The following is a 13481-nucleotide window of genomic DNA, read 5'->3' on the forward strand; positions in this document are numbered from 1 at the left end:
AGGCAGTGCACAGCTAAAAATATTTCTGTTCAATTCTTGGGATTTGGATGGTGCTGATATGCCGGAGCAGGACCTGAGTAAATGATACTTCCTCTCTTAATGAGTAAAGGTGGTGGTCCTTGAACATACAGCGCCATGCTTACTAATGAGGGATAGTCTTATCCACACATTACCTACAGTACCACCCCTTTTTGTGATTTAACAGAGCATTGTATGCTTATATTGCATACATGGACAAACCTAAATGATTTAGCAGCTCATAAAAGTTGGTGTGCAGCAGAAGAACCACCTCTTGCTTGGTAGTAAATGCTACTCTGTTCTTCACAGGCTGACATAAGAAAATCTATGTTAGATAAGTATGGAATAATTTATAATCTTCCACTTTGAGTCACCTGTTCTCATGTATATCTGAAGTCCAGAAGTGAATAGCTGAGGCTGATTTTGACATTAGTTTTTTTGTGGGGGGGTTTTAAGGCAAAAAAACCCTTTTTCAACGTCTGGAAGCCTGAAGTTGGACATTTTATCATTTTTTGCTGTCCAAAAAAATAGTTGAAATGTCCAAGTAGCAAAACAATAACCAAGTAAAATTCAACATTTTTATATTTCCAAACAGCAATGTTTTGCTTTCATTGCTTTCATTATTAGCCTTTGTAAACTAAATGGGCACAAAAATTAAGTGTATTGTATTTTCACATTTAAATTAATGGGGCTTTTAAAAAAAAGCCTTAATTTTGACTGGATTTTGCCAAATAACATTTTTTAAAGCAGTATCTTTTACAAGATTGTCACTAGAATCTTCTGCAGATACCATCTCTGCAGATACCATCTCTGGCCACCTAAACTCTGGGACCCACCATAGATGCTTAGTTGACAGTTTCCCAGTTTCCCTTTCCTTCAGATCTGATCTTGAATTATATATTACTGTATTATAGGTTTATCCAACTATCATGAGAGCTGTTGGCCTTGGCACTAGTGGTTCTGTATGTCGTATTGGTGCTATGGTGGCACCTTTTATAGCCCAGGTAAGATGGCTTTCAATAAAGTTACTTAAATATATTGTTTCGATTCTTTGGTTTCTGACCTGAATTCATGTGTATTCTCATCCACATTTTTAAATCAGAGGATGATACCAAAGCTAATGTTGACCTTTGTCAAGCTATTCTTGCTTTTGGAGGATCTTCAAAGAGCACCTCCAGACTGCTGTTTTAGTGCAGGCGTATTCCCCAATAAGTTCTTGACGCAATAGCAGTGTGTTTATCCTGCATTATTAGTTGTTCTGTGATGCTTTTCCAGTGCTACCCTGCCTGGAAGGGCTATGGTGCAACAAAAGTGGGGCAGAAAACAAACCAGAACGTTCTTAATATAAAAAGTTACAAGTAACGAGATGTGCATTGATTGCAAATGAAGTAGTATGGCCGCCCTGAAACCTTTGCCACACAAACAGTATTTAAAGAGGAATCATGTATGACCCCCCTGATAGCATCACAAGCACAAATCATCATGGATATGCAATTAAAAAATTATGTCTAGAGGGGCCCTAAGCTAGAGTAGTACTATTGTATTCCCAACTATTGTGTTCCCAACAACTACATGTCGCAACACCATCTATCACCATATGTGTTAAAATAATCCTAGATTAAAGCCTGAAAAGGTATCCCTCCAGGTACCAGTTGCTGAAAATTTCAAATGGGAAGAGTACTGTTGCAGCCAAGTGTGGTTGTGGGCTTCCTGCAGGAATCTGGCTGGCCAGTGTGAGACGTGGAGGATGGACTGGATAGGCTTCATGGCTCTTCTTAAAGGCTTGGGCACTGAATTGTTGGCCAACATGCTAAACTTGGAACTTTGAGAAAGCTAGAAAGGAAATCCTATGGGCTTTAAAAAAAAAAGCGTTTGACCAAGTTGCATGGCAGCGTTGCACTAATACATTGTTTCTTTGCAGGTGCTCATGAATGCTTCTTTCTTGGGAGCACTTTGCCTTTTCGCTTCTGTTTGTATCGTGTGTGCTGTCTCTGCTTTCACGCTGCCCATTGAGACCAAAGGGAGAGCGCTTCAGGTTGGTAAACCCATCTTCTGTAGTGTAAGGTCAGAAACAGGCTCCTGCACTGCCGAAAGCCACCGCGGCAGCTTCCTTTGAACTTCACCCCATTATGAAAAACAAACAAATCTCATAGGAGGTCTCTCCACATCAGGAGCAATGGAAATTGGTCATGCCGTGAATTTCTGTTTGAAGAGTAGACTGGAGGACGTCTGCTTAGCAGAATGACTCCTCCCACGTCCTGTTAACTGAATGTCCTCCAGTCCACTGTCGCAAATGATAACCTTTATGCCATCCATATGCCTACCTGAAGGAACTTGAAGACCCCAAAATAGGAGTGATTATTTGTATCATAAGTCAAAGGAGGCTTGGGTTATATAATTACAACTGACTCAGTCTAATCTATTTGCAAAGGGAGCTAGTTAAGAGACTAACTGCTTGGATATATTGACGTAGGTGCACACCATTAACTGCCCCAATTCAGACTGGGGCCAGTGGGATTTCCAAATTACAGCTTGCAAGCCTGATGAGCTCCAATTTGTGTCATTCAAGAATAATAATTCAGGCCTTTGGGAGGAACCAAGGCAGTGAAGCTATTTATGATATTTAGGAGTATTGGTGACTGATTGTTTGTCTCTGTAGCATAACATGCCTTCTTATATTTAAAGACTGTATACTTGCTGTATACTGCCCTGTAATTGTTTAATGAAACACAGTAATGAAAGACAGTCTAGAAATATTCTGTATGTTTATAATTAATAATAATTACCAGCAAAATATCTGAGTTATTGGGAAAATTAAAATCATTGAGTGGGGCCTGCAGCAAAATGATATATACTATACAAGAATGCTCCTGGAAGAGACAGAGAAAGACACCTTTCACCCTTTCCTGAATCTTGGCTTTGGAGATGCCTGCCAACCTCAAATTCAAGGGTATTGTTGCTACATCAAGGTTTTTGGAAGTTGGCAATGAGAAAAGGTCTCTTTTTTCCTCTCCTCTCTTCTAAAACCTCAGTACAGTGCAGGGAGGGATTTTTTAGCCCTACAAGTGATTATCATCTTGTGCCTCATTCTGTGTCCAGGACACCATATAAGTTCTTAGGCACTCAACAGACAAATTTCTTCTTACTGTTTCCCTTTTCTTCTCCTGCCCCCCCCCCCAACACTGTGTAGGCTGTTGAAGTCACTGACATCCTTGGATGGCTTAGGGCTGTGTGTGCAGTTTTTTTTTCATATTCTTCACATGCTTTTTCTTAATAAAAAAAATCATTCCCTTAAAAAAATAACATAAGGAGTCCAACAAGTACACAAAAAAGCCCTACCTTGTTTGTGGGTGGCTATTACACTAAGCTGACAGGCACCAGGCCACACTAATTTGTTATAAGAAGGAATGACATATAATTAACCCAGTGACCCAGAAAACACCTCCCACCAATTTATAATAACTTAACACTGTGAATAAAAACCACGCTTTCAATTAGGGTAATTCATTCCTTACGTACCACTTAGATCTCATTTAGGCCTCTACATGCTACCCTCTGTTACCAGCGGCAAATTGTCTCTTGCACAACCTTCGAAGCTTTAATTCATCTGCAATTGGCTTGGTATGCAGCAGCAATGAAGAGAAAAGAGCATTTAATAAACTATTAAACAATATTTGGAGATTGTTTGGTGGTTGTAGAACCACCAGGTTCTACAGACCTGGGCAAGGTGCATTTCAAAGCAGATGTGCACCTAAGCTAATAAATACAGAGGCAGAATCTCAGCAGAAAAGAGAGGCCATTATCCATGTACAGTGGTACCTCGGTTTTCGAACACCTTAGTAGTCGAACATTTTGGAACTCAAATCCCAAAAACCCAGAAGTAAATGCCTCAATTTTGAATACACCTCGGAGAAGTCGAACAGGAAACGCGGCTTCCGTTTTGAGTTTTCCGTATTGAGGCTCCTGTTTTCAGTTTTTGAACATTTCAGAACTCGGACTTCCATAATGGATTGTTAGAAAACCAAGGTACCACTGTAGTTGGATCAATTTCTGGCTAGCCGTCTCCAGCTTATCCACTTTGAAACACCAGCTCTTTACACCTGGGAGAGAGGTGTGGCATTAGAAGCCAATGGGTTCAACTGAAGATCTTGTGTAATTTGCATTGATTCATTAACTGAATGGGTGGCTTCAGGAAAGCTATTGTCTTGTTGTTTCCTTCTACAAAATTGAAACAGCCCACGTCACACTAGATACACAGAAATATATGTTGCTTCTTTTATATACAAAAAAATGCTACTTAGGTTGTAAACGAGAGAGATGCTTTGGCAACAGTATAATTATTTTATGGCATTTCCTCCTTGCTCTTTGGCAGAAAAAGGCTCCAAGGGTGGCCTACACATATGTAATCATTCATCGAGAAAGACTTCATGAAACAGCAATGTGATTTAACAACTGTGGAACCAACATATAGTTTGGAGGGGCTGTATCACATGGAACACTTGCTACAGGCAACCATTTAAGGCAGCCAATAGCACCCAATGGGAATGTTTCTGTGTATGTAGATTGCAGTGGAATGGAAAAAAATCCCTCAAACAAAAAGGCTGGAGGGAACCTGGGTGCCAAGTTCCTGTAGGTCAGTGGTTGCTGCATTGGGACATTTGTCCAAGGAAGCAAATTAAGATAGATGTATCTGCTGCTACAAGGTGGCTGAGTGGGCACTGGACTAAAAAAATTAGAAACATTTAATCCTGATTTCAAAGATGACACCACTTAATTCTTGCACAGGTAAGTCATGGAGACCTGTCATTCTTAACACCTGTTTTTATCTTTTTAGCAAAGGAAATGAAGGTGACCACTAGAAAGAGGAAAACCCCAAGAGGGCTCTGTTACATTTCATGCATTTGAGCATATTTCTCAGAAGAGCTACTGAGATTTTCTCCCCCCGCATTTCCAAAAAAAAGGTGTTTCTTGTCTTCACAACATTTTAATAAACTTCTGCACAAATAAATGGAACTGTACCCTGTGTGGTGTTTTTTAAAAAAAATGCCCAACATCATGCTATATCCAGGCTTGAGAAGGCTCTGTAATGTGTTGCAAATGTCTTGTCCCCCATTCATTCAAGTCACTATATGCACATGGCAGAACATGCTGTATAAGCCCACTGATGGCAGATACGTAAACACTTTAAAATAATTTTTTCTGTTCCTCAGGTAGGTGTTGGCGCTCTATGTGTGCAGATGTTGGTAGCCATCACTACCTCCTGTAGGAAGTGAGTCCCAGAGTTTTTGCACAGCATGAAGGAATACTTCCTTTTATCTTCAATCTTCAAATGTTCAGCTTCACTGGACATTCATGAGTACTAGTGTTTCGAGAGAGGGAGAAAAACTTCTGTTTCTCCATGCCATGCATGATTTTATAAATTTCTATTGTGTCACCTCTTACTTGCCTTTTTTAAAAAAACTAAAAAGTCCAGCATACTATATAGGGGAATTGCTTCATGCCTTTGATCATTTTGATTGCCCTTTTCTGAACCTTTTCCAACTCTACAGTACATCCTTTTTGAGGTGAGGCAACCAGAATTGTACACAGCATTCCAAATGTAGCCACGTAAGAGATTTGTAGAATGGCATTATATCAACAGTTTTCAATTCCTCTCCTAGTGATCCTCGCATGGGATTTTACTTTTTCACAGCTGCCGCATAGTGGGACAAAAACTTCATTGAACTGTCTATTGCACCCCCAAGGTCTTGTTCCTGGCTAATTGCCACCAGTTCAGACCCCATGAACATATATATGAAATTTTTGCCACAACGTGCATCACTTTGCACTTTTCTTGAACTGCATTTGCCATTTTACCACCTGTTCACTCAGCTTGGAGAGATCCTTTTAAGAGCTCTTCATAATATCTTTTGTTTTAACAAAAATGAACAATTTAGTATCACCAGCAACCTTCTGTTGCTCAGACTCGCCTCCTGCAAAGATTAGTTCAGGCACTGGGATCTGCCCTGTATCTTCCGTTGTGAAGACAAATGCAAATGATCCATTTAACTTATCTGTAATCTTTTCCTTCCTTAGCAGTTGGGGAACTGAAAAGGAGGGAAGAATCTTACTACACTGCCACACATTGAATTCCTCTGCAGGCTCCCTCTCATGAGAGCTTGGCACCTCCAGTAGTGTCAAATGGGTGAGTTTACTCCCCTGACCTCTGAAAGTGAATAGTGGTCATTCACTTATTTAGGCCAAAATAAGTTAAAAGGATGAATGAAGGGAATTGTGGTGGAAGCTAAACCAGATGCTGTCATCCCTGTTATCAGGAATAGGGCCAAGTTTTGTCTAGAATAAAAATTATTCCATGGAATTTCCTCGTGGCATTTGAAAGTAATTTCATATTGTGCAAGTGCAGTTTACACTTGTTATTAGTTCACATGAAAAGTTCCCATTTCAATGTTGATTTTGATGGCACACTCAAAATTTGAAGTGAGGATAAATTTAAAGACATGATCTTCCTCTTTGTAATCATTCAGGAAAGCATCACACAGTATATGTTAACGAGTAAATCAGTGTGTTTCTAACGAAAAATTCCAAACCAGCTTATGGCAGCAGACCACACATTCTAATAAAAGCAGCAGAGGGAGGTTTCCTTCTAGCTCTCTCGATAGGTGTAAAATAGGATAAACTATAAAGATGAAAGTCAACCTTAATACTTCCATTGCTAGATTAAAGTTTAGAAATACATGCAATGCTGGCCAGCAGGAAATTACAACCAATTGTATAAAATTTCTCTCCATATGAGCACAGCAAGACACTCAAATGTCCATTTTCAAAGTACTTTAATTCATCTCCCCACTCCTTACATTTCCGAGCACAAGTAGCTCTCTGCGGGCAACGACAATTCCATTGTATCCTAGGCCAATATCTGAGCATGTGCTTTTCTCTTCTCAGTGGCTAACAGTTATGTACAGTACAAAGAACTGAAATTATGGCCAGCCACATGTCGTTGGTAAATTAATTTCTGGTAAGATCACATTTTCCTGAAATCTACACATTAAATTTGTTTCTAACTTTAGTTTAATTTTTACAAATCCTTTCTCAATAAAAGATTTGAACAGTTGTCACTTTAGAGTGGTGGCAGAATGAATTCTAAAAACCAAGGGTAAATTTTATAGAATTTTTCTAATGTCTCCTACATGCCTCACTTCTTGGCAAATTTGCACCAAGGTAGGACTCCCAGTGAATGTCCACAATTGTAGATGTCAACGTGCTCATAAAATGCCCTCCCAAAAATGAATGTTGATAAATATTTATGAAAAAAAAATCTTTAGCAGTGCCTATATCCAGTTCATTTTACAAACTGGCGTTCTTCCCATTTGAGACGTTTTTTCCGTGGCTGTACAAAGTCGTCATCAGAGTCATCTGTTGAGTTGGGACTATCTCTATCAGCACGGCAATAAGGCTGGGCAGGGAATTTTCTTTCTGGAAAAAGGTTCTTCAGCAGTTCCTCAAAATAAGCTTCCAGTTTCATGCCAGCATCAGCCACTTCTGAATCAGGCTGTTGGGGAAAGTCAACATATCATAGGTTTTATATTTGCAGTCCCATATAAAAATAAATAAATGGGTAAGTCAAATGCCAAAGTAAATCAACTTGAACACACGAACACTACTAATAATTTTAGTTGAATAAAAGTCATCTTACTCAAACTAAAATTTGTAGACTCAATCAACACTTTAACAAATCAAAATATGATATGACTGTGATACAGTTGACAGTAGCATTTGTAGTATAAAACTAGTATGCAACGATATGTTAGCACCTTAGTTAGCGCTTTGGTATTTTCTATCACTTCTTGGCTAAGAGAGAGTTTGTTCACACACAGTGACTTACAGCAGCAGAAGAGAGATCTAACAACCTTATCTCAGAGTACAATATTACTTCTGCTGAGTAGTCCTCATTTCTCTCCCCCATGCAAATATTCTGTACTGTTCAATGTGTAAGGAAATTTATATGATTCAACTGTCACCTAATATCATATCTCAACTCCAATGCAGGCCAGACACTGCTAAAGAAAGGGACCTATAATTATATTCCGCATATAAATTACCAGCTATATGACTCTGCAAACTATTATAGAATCCACAGTTAGACTCTGGTAACAATGGTAGCTTCCTAGAAACACACACACACACACACACACACACACACACACACACACTACAGTCTTTTCTGACCTCATTAAATTCAGCACAGTTTTGAAAGATCAGTCTGAAATCAGCTACAACATCTTCTGGTTTTGTGTACAATGGATGATGCAGTTGCAATCTATTTTTGATGGTTGACAAGTCCATTGGCTTCTTAATTATTTTGTAGTAGTCAGGCACCTAGAAAGGAATAGATGAATCTTCTCAGTAATACATTAGCATACTTCTTTGGCATTATCTGGGAAAGTGAACATCTACTGTGCAGATCTTAAGCAAATGACTCCTGCTATGAATGGAGAGAGCAATCTTTCTATCTTATTGAAAATAATTGGAAGAAATATATATACTGTAAACAGCAGTTATTGCAATGTCTCTCAATGAGACTCAAATGGCATGCTGCTTTTACATCAGCATTTCGTCTCTCTCTGTTGAAATTATATACTGCATTGAAGCATGAATATAATATCTGACCAGTAATGAATGCCAACACAATCCTCACAGAATGTTAGTGGCAAATAAAATGACCATCATACCGTGGGAGGAACTGGATCTTGAAAAGCAAGGCTCATTTCATGGCAGTAAAGGTACAGTAGTAATCTTTCACACTTCTGCACAATAGAAAAGATAAATGATTTCAGTTACACGGAGTACCACCTTGAAGAGCTAGAACAGCCACACAGTAGAAACTGCATTTTTCTGAGGCTACAGAAGACAGTGCTGAAATTCAGACATTGTGAGATCCACTCCCACCATCCTAGTCAACTTTTCCTTCAGTGGCCTTTTTTGCCACCAGTACATAATTTTCAAGATGTACTGACAAAATGGACTGCAGACACAGTTTGCAGGAACTCAAGAGGAAAAATTGTGGTGGCCTCACTCTTCCCCTGGTCCTGTTGCTGCTGTGTTATCCAGAGTGAATCCATGGTTTGACTTAGCATTATGTCTGAAAAACAGGATCATGGTTTGTCTTCCACAGAGAAACCACAAGTGGAAAGCCAAGAACAAACTTGGCTACAGCTCATGCTTTGTCCCTAGGGGAGGTAAGATATGAGCTTCGGGTTGGTACATTAAGTCAAACCATATCTTAGTACTGCATAGTATAGCAGGACAGGAGGGCTGTGATTTTTCCCCTGAATACATGCAGGCTCATCTGTTCATGCTTAGTGAGGCTATTTGTTCATGCTACTACATATACCTCAAAGAATAGTTCTGCTAATTAATTAGCGTGCTTCCTAAAGTTACAAAGAAAATGTGGGCATGACAACTCAAATACTCCACACCTGACACACATTTACTTGATCTTCAAACCACTTTCGAAGTAAAGGAAACTCAGGAGTAAAAACCTGCCTGAGGATCAAACTGCTCTGATTTCAAGTGAGGTTTAAACTCAAGAAGAAGCATCATGGGTCTCATTTGTCCACACCTTCCTGTTCGCAAGAGTGGAGTGTTAATACGTGTTCAGTGAGATACTACAAACTTCTGGTATCGAAAAGGCCATGACCAGAGCAGAACCCAGGTGTAAGATGTATTTAAGACATATTCTCAAGTTCCCACTACTTACTAAGAAATTACAGGGGTATAATAATTTTATTACTACCGTGGCATTTTTCAAGGTGTATTCACAATGCACAATGCATTTCAATGACTATACTCTCACCCTCTGATCCATAGGTGGCAATCCCATATTGCCTTCCAGTTTTCTTTTTTCTTCAGTCACATGACTTGGGCCATCACAATCATATTCCATTTCTGGCTTGAACAAATCGCGGCAGAATGTACAAATCCATTCTCCGCTAAACAAAGAGAAGACAAACAGGCATCAATCCATGTTCTGAATGTTTCTAAGCAAACTCTTATCTGCTATCTATAATGAGTTTTAGAAAATACTGAGGCTGAGATGAAGTCAACTGATAAAAGATAGGCCTTGCCTTCTGCAATTTTTGAATTTCTTCACCCAAGAACCATTTGTCATCTCATTATCAGAAAGAAAATCTAAGGGTGCATATGAACACTTAAGGGACTTAGAAGGATGTGTGAGGCTTGCTCTATTAAAATTATTGTCTTCACGGTGCCTCCTATTTCTCTCCTCTCAGTTAGACTTGCTTCCTTCTTCTCAGAATTATAAGCATGCAGGCCACGGCTATGCAACATTCTTTTGAATCTATTGTTCTCCCTTCTCACCAAAAGCAAAGTGCTACATTGGTGGGAGGAACTTGCTGGGAGGCTTCTCCTGAAAAGATCGAAGGAATGTGGCTTGCCATTCCCCACTGGCTTCAACAAAGTGGCCCTTGCTAAAACTGTCTTCTCATCAGTACCTTAGAAAAAGCGTGGATGAAATGTTAGCTGCCAGTAAGTACTAAAACTGCTGCCATTGTCAAAGGAAGCAATAGAAAGGCTATTATGCATTACAAATCACAGGCATATTGTGGTTTAAAAACAGGGAAGTAAATGGGGAAGGTTAAGCACTGCCCTTAATATTGTGTTGTTCTTGATTAACAGCAAAATGGAAGAGACCCCTACAATTAGAAGCATTGGGCAGATCACAACCACTGGAGAAAACAGAAATTTCTCTCCAAAAGCATTTTCTCAGTGTGCAAAATGTCTCCCTCAGCCTTTCTTATTTGGATACATTATACTCTGTAACTGGGTGACTAACTTATTTTGATCTGAGTTAGCATGCCACAGGTGGTAACACATATATGTATGCACAGAGAAGCGGACACACGTACATGCATATATTCAGAGAACTTTTCTCCTACAACAGCGCTCCTGAAAAACGTAATTTTGCCTCTATTTACCATAGAAAAACACATCTTTCTCCTTTGAAGGATCTTAATAGCTTAGAAAACAAGAAGGAGTGCTCCTTCCTGCTTCTTAACTAGGTAAAATCATCTTGCAATGGTACTATATCAGAATAAGATGTGCATTTCATTTCAACTGCAAATTCTGTGTGTTTGCATATGCAATTGTAGGAGAGGCTATTTGAGCCCAGAAGTGGCTCTGAGATCTTCGGATGAAGGGTGGTATACAAATTTAATAGATAAGATAGATAGATATATCTCAAGTTTACATTTTCAAAATAATGTTTCTGTTAAAATAGCTGAAGTTGTATAACATACCACAAAAAAATATTTCAAACATGACCAACAATAACACAGAACAAATGCAGTACTAGATCAATAGCACTCCTCAGACTAAATAAATGCGAACAAGAATGGAGAATGGAACAATGCAGCACTTTTTTAGGAATCACAATGCAAAACTGTGGCACCACAACTGTAACGGGTATGTCGTTTCACACATCCACAATCTGAACTACTGATGGCTCCTGATTAGCTTTAAAATTAGAAAATGACTGTATATATAAAAAAGAATGAAGGTCTGAGCTAATGTTTTATAGTCTAGTTGATTTTACCTTGGAAAATTCCTGAGTGTAGGAACATGACAAGTAAGGTGGAACACTTTAGGACATTTATCACAACACAAAAGCTCTCCTCCGTTCTGACACACTGCACACCAGTCCTCATTGGGGTCATCATCTTTCCTGCTTTCTCCAACATGAGGTGTCCCTATCCATGCTGCCTTGCCATTGGATGGTTGGTCACCTGTACTGTCTGGTGCTTCTGTTCTCAAGACGGTTGCTTCAGATGAGCGATTGCGATTGTTATTCAACAACATTGAGGTAAGTAAATTTCCTGGAAACCTAGTCTGTAGGGAAAAAGAAAAAAGTATGCATCCTGAAAAGAATGTAAAATTGTTATATACATGTGTGTATAAAAATGCACACAGTCATGCCTCTTCTGCAGTAAGGGTCTAGCTAATTGCATCAACTACTATAACTGGATAAATTTATGGCTTTAGAAAGAGCTTCCAGCATTTTAAAAAACCCTGAACATTTAGTTCTTGAGTGCGAAAGAGTAGACAGCATGAGTGCTCTATGATTTCCCAGATCAGCATGAAGAACGTAGAAGTTTTCCTTTGTATTCTAGCATAATATAAATCCTGAGTAGAACAGTAACAACTCAGCCAACTTAATAATTACCCTCCCAAATTTAGAGACTATTTTTATAACTTTGATTACATTTTGCTTCCGGGATTCTTCATCTGTTTCTTGCTTCACTATTACAACAGGGAAATCATAGTGTTCACTTGGCACACCAGACTCTTGTTTTATTCTGATAGGCTCCAACATGACCACAGGGACTCGCTGGGTTGAATCTGCACCTGATGGTCTGCTAGAAGAGCCAGAGCTGTAAAAGGAAGAAGTAGTGGGGAAGAGGATAAAAGATCAAGCAAGACTAAAACAAGACTATTGTGACATGTTCTAGATAATTTGAAGAGGGTGCTACATCATTGTATGAACCAGTCTGTGGTATTTTTTCCACATTTGATCATTCAAAGTTTGTGTTTCAACCATGACAACACAAAAAATCAAGTGCTTTAAGTGAATAGTTACCACATTAAAAAAAAACAAAAATATTCCTCTCCATCAAGTTCAACTACAAAAAAGGGATGGAACTAACATTCATCTGCAAGATGAAAGAAACAAATATGATAACCAGCACCCATCTTCAGTTTCTTACATTTCTGTATTGCCAGATAAAAACATCTTAATTGGATAATTCACACTGACAAGTTTTTTCAGAGCCTATTATTTTTGCTTACCTGCCTCGACTTCCAACACTAGAGGCACTGGGTGAACGAATTGGAGGATGGACAACCGCACCTGAATTTAAAAAAAAAAATTGTCAAAAAACTTATTTTATATAGAATTAAAAACTTCCGTTAAGTTGATCACATGATCTTAAGATGTAAGCTTAAGTTAAGCATTATTTTGATTTCCACTCCACTGCCCCAATACTGCAGAAGAAATCAAGGGAAATAAATTATGAACAGCAAAAATAAGTGCCCAGAGCCCCTGTGCTACAGATAAGAAGGTGCATGGGGACATCCCTGAATAGGGATGAGAAATATTTTATCTCAAGGCCACATTCATAGCTTGAGGGATGAAAGAGCAAGCGTGATTCATTGCATCTCCACCTTAGTTAATTAGAACTAGGATCTTTCCTATCAAGCACGTACTTCTTGCAAGAAATGTAGCTTTCATATTTTCCTCAATTCAATGAGTCAGTGTGATTACATCCAGGCTGAAATGTGCTCTTTCAACAGGGATTCAGTGTTCTGCTCAGCTTCTAAGAGTGTTAACTCTAAGCACCAATAGTTATCAGAGTGTGAATGACTCTTGTCAGGCTCTCTTAATCTAGGAA

At 38.9% G+C, this 13481-nt stretch overlaps 2 protein-coding genes across 6 annotated transcripts in view; one reads left to right on the forward strand and one right to left on the reverse strand.

The window, feature by feature from the left end:
• Positions 1-5036, forward strand: part of SVOPL (SVOP like) — a 28399-nt gene extending 23363 nt beyond the window's left edge. For all 4 annotated transcript variants that reach the window (XM_083401520.1, XM_083401521.1, XM_083401522.1 and 1 more), the window contains 3 exons: positions 933-1022; positions 1940-2053; positions 4853-5036. In XM_083401520.1, the coding sequence (XP_083257646.1) occupies positions 933-1022; positions 1940-2053; positions 4853-4864 (216 nt within the window). In that variant the 3' untranslated portion in view covers positions 4865-5036. The remainder of the gene's footprint in view (positions 1-932; positions 1023-1939; positions 2054-4852) is intronic.
• A 1795-nt stretch (positions 5037-6831) lies between these two features.
• TRIM24 (tripartite motif containing 24) overlaps positions 6832-13481 on the reverse strand; it is a 36698-nt gene continuing 30048 nt past the window's right edge. For both annotated transcript variants that reach the window (XM_083401421.1, XM_083401422.1), the window contains exons 13-19: positions 12880-12940; positions 12296-12464; positions 11630-11922; positions 9872-10007; positions 8748-8822; positions 8245-8394; positions 6832-7567 (exon numbers count right to left, since the gene is read on the reverse strand). In XM_083401421.1, the coding sequence (XP_083257547.1) occupies positions 7358-7567; positions 8245-8394; positions 8748-8822; positions 9872-10007; positions 11630-11922; positions 12296-12464; positions 12880-12940 (1094 nt within the window). In that variant the 3' untranslated portion in view covers positions 6832-7357. The remainder of the gene's footprint in view (positions 7568-8244; positions 8395-8747; positions 8823-9871; positions 10008-11629; positions 11923-12295; positions 12465-12879; positions 12941-13481) is intronic.

Source organism: Podarcis tiliguerta (assembly GCF_965153285.1).
Source record: "Podarcis tiliguerta genome assembly, chromosome: 10".
In the NCBI taxonomy this organism is placed as follows: Eukaryota; Metazoa; Chordata; class Lepidosauria; order Squamata; family Lacertidae; genus Podarcis; species Podarcis tiliguerta.